Source organism: Gobio gobio, assembly GCF_949357685.1.
Source record: "Gobio gobio genome assembly, chromosome: 3".
NCBI lineage: Eukaryota > Metazoa > Chordata > Actinopteri > Cypriniformes > Gobionidae > Gobio > Gobio gobio.
The window spans coordinates 52,775,946-52,784,757 of NC_137099.1; the positions used below are offsets into that span (position 1 = coordinate 52,775,946).

At 41.2% G+C, this 8,812-nt stretch overlaps 1 protein-coding gene across 2 annotated transcripts in view; it reads left to right on the top strand.

Annotated features, from left to right (window-relative positions):
* Positions 1–8,812, top strand: part of slkb (STE20-like kinase b) — a 38,857-nt gene extending 30,045 nt beyond the window's left edge. For both annotated transcript variants that reach the window (XM_079812432.1, XM_079812433.1), the window contains 5 exons: positions 1,480–1,604; positions 1,691–1,882; positions 5,440–5,565; positions 5,679–5,792; positions 7,438–8,812. In XM_079812432.1, coding sequence (XP_079668558.1) covers positions 1,480–1,604; positions 1,691–1,882; positions 5,440–5,565; positions 5,679–5,792; positions 7,438–7,584 — 704 coding nt within the window. In that variant the 3' untranslated portion in view covers positions 7,585–8,812. The remainder of the gene's footprint in view (positions 1–1,479; positions 1,605–1,690; positions 1,883–5,439; positions 5,566–5,678; positions 5,793–7,437) is intronic.

Below are 8,812 nucleotides of genomic sequence, written 5' to 3' on the forward strand. Positions count from 1 at the left end.
TCTCTAAGTACAGCGTCCCTGGGAAAGCCAAACAAAGGTGATTTGACTCCGGGATGAAAATAACAGCGTCTCGACGAAATGGCGACAAACAAACTATACAAACGCAACCGAACGCAACACTTCCTCTTATCCACGCGGGAGCAATAAGACCACGCCCCCTTTTTCGCGTATTCTTGTGGGCGGAGGTTAGTCGACAAACTGTTCTACTGACGTCATTAAAGCAGGAAATACCAGGATGTAGTCCCAACCGGCCGTTCGCTGTAGGATTTGAAAGGGAACTTCTGTTAAATAAAATATCTCGCTTGGCATTGAACTTTGAGCTTTATAATTTTACAGGTATTATATATGCCCTAACAGCAACATTACACAATTAAAATAAAAATAAAAATAAAATTAAAATATTGTCCAATTTTGTCCAAAATTGGCTCAGATGATCTTTGGACTGAGCCACACAGAAATGACTGAACGGATTTGTGATATCCGCTACCGTTCCTGAGAAATGTGTCTCTGAAGTTGACCTTGCCTGTGTTTGTGTCTTTATGCTAGTAAGCTTAGCATGCCAATTGGTTGATTGCAAAATGTGCTTCTGTTTCAGATATTGAGTCATTCTGAGATTGATATAAACTGAACTTTTTGAATATTAAATGCTGTGCATTCATTTAAAAAAAATCTTCATTTTGAGTCGATTCTCTCTAGAACTATGGAATTTCGGCAGACGTTCGAACACATGCGTGCCCAGTGGCGCAACAAGATGAGAGACCGGCACCTGAACCAGAGACAGGGGGTTCGAGTCAAGTGGGGGACAACTTTATAAAATTGGCTCTGCATTGCGCTACAGCCCCTTCTGGGGCTTGGCCCCGTACAACTGCTTGCAGTTCTCGTTGAAAATAGTTTTAATATTGACACATGCCAACTTGGCAAAAGCTACATTTCCATCCACTTATTGTAGGAGATGTATATTTCCATCCAGTTGAGGGAGATATATATTTTTATTTGATAAGAAGACAAGCATAAACTACATACAACAACACGTGACTTTTCCTTAAAAGAGGATGTGATTGGACCAACCAGCGGACCGATTTCATCCCACAGCATCTTAGATGTCGTGTAGGTCATTCTTAAATGCCTGAGCCAATCAGAATGATTTCGATATAATTCCCTCCCTCCCAGAAGCCTCACACATGATTGCATTCCCAAACACCAGCATCCGAACACAAGATAACATCTGCAAAAAAGAGCCACATTTTCTCCCTTCCATTTTTATTACAGATATTTTGCAACAATTTCCCAGGAATTATTTTGTTCTCTTGAACACATGGAACGCAAATGTTTTATGCGATATTCCACTTCTTCGGATAGAAACATAGCTATAGTTACCTTACCATGTGCTCTGGTACTGTGCTAGCTTTTGTCCCACAGGGTGCCCTTTGAAATTAGGAAACAAAGTTGATTTAACTTGGTTCTTCCTGATTCTCGCAGCCCGAGAAGCCGCCATGTGGGAGCTGGAAGAGCGCCACCTACAGGAAAAACACCAGCTGTACAAGCAGCAGCTGAAAGATCAGTACTTCATGCAAAGGCACCAGCTGCTCAAAAGACACGAGAAGGTTACTTCAGTTCCCACATCAGTCTAATATGTGCTCTTCTGCTTGCTGTTTTTGGGATTTTTAACTCGGAGTGTGTTTTTCTACAGGAAATGGAGCAGATGCACAGGTATAACCAGCGTCTGATGGAGGAGATGAAGAGCAAACAGACGCAAGAGAGAACCAGACTGCCTAAGATCCAGCGCAGTGATGCTAAGACCCGCATGGCCATGTTCAAAAAGAGTCTGCGCATCACAACCACAGGGGTCACGCCGGAACTGGAACGTGAGAGGATCAAACAGGTCAGAGGTCATATCAGGTTCAGGCTTAAAGGTGCAGTAAACGATTTCTGATTAAGGTTGTTGAAAGTGGATTGGACCGAGCACCACAGCATAGTTGTAGGGAGCATGTCCGGTGAGATTTGAAGAAAGACTGTTGAAAGAGAGAACTTTACAAGAGAAAAGTTTAGAGGAATATCACAGGAAAAAGAAGCGTTATGATCAGGCTAGAGCTTTAGGACGCTTGTTAATATCAGAAAAGCATTCCAGCGTTGGAGAGGCCGAAGCGTGAAGGCCTGAAAACATGATGTTGCTTTGTTTCTGCTCCATATGCAAGCAATAATTGGAAGCATTATTTTGCTTTGCTTCTACTATGATAAAGAGACATCCACTCTTGCATTGTGTGTTCGTGCATTTCAGGGGGGAGAAATTAAGGCTTGATTTCAAATATCAACAATGTTTCTCAGAAATCCCTTACTGCACCTTTAATTAAATAATTTGTTCTAGTCTACATGAATTTACAAAGTTAGTTAACTGTTTCTGCAGAATTATGCAGCAATGTTACATTTCTTGCCTCTAATTACTTCCATGTTTTGGCAAACTTAAAACTACAATATTTTGTCTAAAACACTTTTAAAAAACTGAACTGATTTATTTTATATTTATTATATGATGTATATTTATTTATTATATAATGTGCGTCTGTGTGTATATGTTTATGTGTGTGTGAATATACACTATATTGCCAAAAGTATCGGGACACACATCATCATTGAATTCAGTTTTCCAATCACTTCTATGGCCACAGGTGTATAAAATCAAGCACTGGGCATGCAGACGCTTCTACAAACATTAGTGAAAGAATGGGTCGCTCTGAGGAGCTCAGCGAACTCAAGCGTGGTGCCCTGATAGGTTGCCATCTGTGCAATAAGTCCATTCGTGAATTTTCCTCACTACTAAATATTCCACGCTCAACTGTTAGTGGTATTATAACAAAATGGAAGCAATTGGGAACAACAGCAACTCAGCCATGAAGTGGTAGGCCACATAAAATCTCAGAGCGGGGTCAGCGCATGCTGAAGATCACAGTGTGCAGAAGTCACAAACAGAGTCAATAACTACAGACTCCAAACTTTGTTTGGCCTTCAGATTAGCTCAAGAACAGTGTGTAGAGCTTCATGGAATGGGTTTCCGTGGCCCAGCAGCTCATCAAAGCCTAACATCACCAAGTGCAATGCAAAGTGTAAAGCACGGCGCCACTGGACTCTAGAGCAGTGGAGACGTGTTCTCTGGAGTGACCAATCACACTTTTCTGTCTGGCAATCTGATGGACGAGTCTGGGTTTGGCGGTTGCCTGGACAACGGTTCTTGCCTGACTGCATTGTGTCAAGTGTAAAGTTTGGTGGAGGGGGGGATTATGGTGTGGGGGTTGTTTTTCAGGGGTAGGTCTTGGCCCCTTAGTTCCAGTGAAAGGAACTCTAAATGCTTCAGCATACCAAGACATTTTGGACAATTTCATGGTCCCAACTTTGTGGGAACAGTTCGGGGATGACCAGTGCAAGGTCTATAAAGACATGGATGAGCAAGTTTGGTGTGGAGGAACTTGGCTGGCCTGCACAGAATCCTGACCTCAACCCGATAGAACACCTTTGAGATGAATTAGAGCGGAGACTGTGAGCCAGCCCTTCTCGTCCAACATTAGTGCCTGACCTCACAAATGCGCTTCTAGAAGAATGGTCAGAAATTCCCATAAACACACTCCTAAACCTTGTGGAAAGCCTTCGCAGAAGAGTTGAAGCTGTTATAGCTGCAAAGGGTGGGCCAACCCCATATTAAACCCTACGGATTAAGAATGGGATGTCATTTAAAGTTCATGTCTGTGTAAAGGCAGGTGTCCCAAAACTTTTGGCAATATAGTTTATGTATAATGATATATTTAAATTGTTAAATTATTATTTTAGCAAATCTCAGTGTTATTAAATTCTATATAATCTATATAAAAAATAGGGGAAATTAACATACTCAATTAAAAACCCAAATATCATATCTAATATCGATGGATACCAATGAATGAAAATCTCATACATGCACTTTATCCATGTCATATTGGTTATTGACTGATATTAGATATTTTAATTAATTGGTATCTGTATTAGACGCATATAAGCCAACATTGAAAGATCTATACACTCACCTAAAGGATTATTAGGAACACCTGTTCAATTTCTCATTAATGCAATTATCTTATCAACCAATCACATGGCAGTTGCTTCAATGCATTTAGGGGTGTGGTCCTGGTCAAGACAATCTCCTGAACTCCAAACTGAATGTCAGAATGGGAAAGAAAGGTGATTTAAGCAATTTTGAGTGTGGCATGGTTGTTGGTGCCAGACGTGCCAGTCTGAGTATTTCACAATCTGCTCAGTTACTGGGATTTTCATGCACAACCATTTCTAGGGTTTACTAAGAATGGTGTGAAAAGGGAAAATCATCCAGTATGCGGCAGTCCTGTGGGCGAAAATGCCTTGTTGATGCTAGAGGTCAGAGGAGAATGGGCCGACTGATTCAAGCTGATAGAAGAGCAACTTTGACTGAAATAACCACTCGTTACAACCGAGGTATGCAGCAAAGCATTTGTGAAGCCACAACACGCACAACCTTGAGGCGGATGGGCTACAACAGCAGAAGACCCCACCGGGTACCACTCATCTCCACTACAAATAGGAAAAAGAGGCTACAATTTGCACGAGCTCACCAAAATTGGACAGTTGAAGACTGGAAAAATGTTGCCTGGTCTGATGAGTCTCGATTTCTGTTGAGATATTCTGATGGTAGAGTCAGAATTTGGCGTAAACAGAATGAGAACATGGATCCATCATGCCTTGTTATCACTGTGCAGGCTGGTGGTGGTGGTGTAATGGTGTGGGGGTTGTTTTCTTGGCACACTTTAGGCCCCTTAGTGTCAATTGGGCATTGTTTAAATGCCACGGCCTACCTGAGCATTGTTTCTGACCATGTCTATCCCTTTATGACCACCATGTACCCATCCTCTGATGGCTACTTCCAGCAGGATAATGCACCATGTCACAAAGCTCGAATCATTTCAAATTGGTTTCTTGAACATGACAATGAGTTCACTGTACTAAAATGGCCCCCACAGTCACCAGATCTCAACCCAATAGAGCATCTTTGGGATGTGGTGGAACTGGAGCTTCGTTCCCTGGATGTGCATCCCACAAATCTCCATCAACTGCAAGATGCTATCCTATCAATATGGGCCAACATTTCTAAAGAATGCTTTCAGCACCTTGTTGAATCAATGCCACGTAGAATTAAGGCAGTTCTGAAGGCGAAAGGGGGTCAAACACAGTATTAGTATGGTGTTCCTAATAATCCTTTAGGTGAGTGTATATCCGATACCGCCAGATACTGATTAAAATCTCTCAATATTAGCTGAAAACCAATACGGTACAGATATATTCTGCATCCCTAAATATTTAAACTTATTGCACAGAAAATTTGCTTCTTGTAGTTAAGTGTTTGTGTAGTAATTCTTGTATATTTGTGTGGCCGATGCACAGTTTGCAGCACAGGAGGAGAAGAGACAAAAGAACGAGCGTCTCCATCAACTCCAGAAACATGAGAATCAGATGAGAGACCTGCAGACGCAGTGCGATGCCAACGCCAGAGAACTCCAGCAGCTGCAGGTACACTGAAGCATTCAGTACCACAGGAACAATACAGCATGTGTTTTATTTTTCTATGAAAAGGTAACTGAGTCATAGAAACAAAGTGTTAACGTGCCTTGTGTGTATTGTAGAATGAGAAGTGCCATCTGTTGATCGAGCATGAGACTCAGAAGCTGAAGGAGCTGGATGAGGAGCACAGCGCAGAGCTCAAGGACTGGAGAGAGAAACTCAGACCCCGCAAGAAGGTACGACACTGAACCATAGTTCTAAAGGACCCAATCACATGCACACAGAGGTGTCGAGTAATGAAGTACAAATACTTTGTTACCTTACTTAAAGGATTCGTTCACTTCAAAATGAACATTTCTTGATATTTTACACACTCCCGTTCACGTTCATGTCTTTCTTTCTTCAGTCGAAAAGAATATACGTTTTTTTGAGGAAAACATTCCAGGATTGTTCTCCCCGTCATAGACTTCCATGACAACCAAAATGTTGAAGGTCCAAATGAATGCCTTTCGAAGGGCTTCAGAGAAATGAATACACTTTTTAACCTAAATTGCTCTTGCGGTGCTCTGCGGCTCGCCAGTGATTTGCGCAATCACATCGAAAACATCACACTAAACAAAGCTGCACTCATTATTTTTTCCCTTATTAAAGATGCTTTGTTGAGATCACATAACCAGGCAAATTTACACTGGCAAACCCATGGACTGTAAAAAAAAAATGGACGTAGTGTCCGTGACGTCACCCATAGGGTTCTGAAGAGCAGTTTTGAAGCCTCAAGGTCGGGCGTTGCCATCTTGTCAGCGCGTCACTCCCAGATAACAGAAAATGGACAAAGAGGCGGGACGTGGGCGGAGCTGAGGTGATGCGATGACTAACAGACAGCAGACAAACGACAATCCACCTGTCACTCAAAGTGGCCACGCCCTAGATTATGCAGAACTTTCAGTCATTATATAATGTAAATGAATGAGTTATAAAAAAAATCACCCCCCCTCACAGTTGTTATGAAGGGCAAAATTAGCCGTATAGACCAAAACCACAATTTGTACCAGACTGTAAACATGTTTTTTTTCTGCTGTAAAGTTGGGCATTTTAACATCGAGCTCTGCTCCCTTCTGGAGCCTGTCTCTAGTGGCCAGTCGATGAATTGCAGTTTAAGTCACTTCCGTATTGACTTCAAGAGAAACTGGGGGTGGTTGCCGCTTGGGCAAACCCCATATTACAGGACTTTCTCACACAGAATTAATTGATCATTAACCTAGATGCCAGCCGAACTTAGCCAGAACATTTGAGGTCAGGAAATTCGTTCTGGACTTGATCCGTTGTGGAGCAACTATGCTCAAACCAGAGCTGTTCGGGAGCAATCAAATTGTCAGGGCGGGTTTATACGATGATGGACTGATGATCAACAGTAACCTAATCATCACTTCACCTTTTCTATTTCTCTCAAAAATGATGATCGTGTTGGTAAGTACTCTGTGTAATCGTAATTGTAAAATTACACTCTTCTTCTTCTTCTACTTCTTCCAGCGTGCGTGCAGTTGAGTTCTGTTGACAACTATGCGTCGCTCCATTGCTCTGATTGGTTGTAGGTCTATCCAATTGAGTGCAGATGCATTTTCTTTCCTGGTTCGGTTGAAACACGCCTCATAACCACAGCCCAATGGAGCAGCATCAGACTCATATTCTGACTAGAATCTGAGTAGGACGACGTCAGGCTAATTAATCATGGCTATGAAAAGCTTTTGTGATGATGCTTCATCCACACCACTAGGTGTCAGTATAAGTCCAGCAAAACATTACTGAATGCACCTTTAAGATTGAACACTTCATCACGTTTGATGAGTGCGTTTACTAAGAACATGAAATCCCTCTGTACAGGCCCTTGAGGAAGAGTTCGCCCGTAAGCTACAGGAGCAGGAAGTGTTCTTCAAAATGACCGGGGAGTCTGCATGCCTTAACCCCTCCACCCAGAGCCGAATCTCAAAGTTCTACCCCGTCCCGAGCGTCCACTCCACTGGGTTTTAAAGCACGCAGGTGCACTGAACTGCTATGTGACTGAACCTCTGCTGCCTTCTTCCCTCTGATCGCTGGTGTCAGTCAGAACGGAGGGCTGCATTTTTCCAGTAAGCTATTGCTTTGATTTTATTCTTTTTCCATTTTTATTTAAGCTTTACATGTGGTTTTTCAGTGTGGGTTCCCTAAACATTTCAATGATGGTTTATGAAAGATAATGTGATTTAATTATACATGCCACTAAAGTCATCTTTTTTTCTTTTCTTTCATTATTCAAAAAAATGTCATAATTTGACCTCTTTTTTTGGTCTCAGTGTATTAATCGTGTGGTTTACTGTGGTATTTTTAGGATTATATTTGCAAACATGAAATGACTGTTCATCTTCAGGCTAATTTGCTTGAATAAAGAGTCGATGCTTGATGTCAGTGGTTATGAGAACCAAGCGAATGATTTAAATATCAAAATCAGTCCGAATGAAGCCATTGATTCCTCCAAGCAGAACATTTTTACAATAATGAAATTGAGAGAGAAATACATTTTTCAGGACTAATGTTAATTCGTCATTTCTTGGTTATTTCCTGTATGAATTACAGGATATAAATATATTTGAATTTCACTTTTTATGAGCTTTGTTATCATCAAATGGATTCATACTTTAAGTAGCAGCCATATTCATTTCTTTGAAGCATATCAGCCACACTGTATGCAAATATTCTGACATCACTGTGGTAGGAAGTGCTTTTGCACTTGCTCTGCTATGCAATGTGAACATGTAGCCGCATAAATCATCTCAACCTTACAATGTATCTCTAAACTTTCATAGTCCATACTGCTTATTCTCCAAAATACGGCAAAATTATAATTCACCAAGACCTAGATCGCTACACTACATTTGTGTACTTTCCAATTCTTCATCTGTGTTTACTGCATTTACGTTTGTGGCGTAGTCCGTATAAAACTGCACAAAACAACTGTGAAATCTGTGGGATAAAAAGACCGAAAACATGAAGTTCTTGTCATTTGATAAACCCTGAGAGCATTGTTCATGTTTTACTGTAAAGAGAGTGCTGTGCGCCTTCTGATACAGGAAATAATCTGTACTTTTTCTTGTTTTTGTACGCATTTTCTCATTAGGTAAAATTAACAGTATAACCGTTGTAAGATGTATTGTGTTTGTGTCAAAGATGAAATCATTGTGATTATAGGAAGCTACTGTAATTAAAACATTCGTGGTGAATA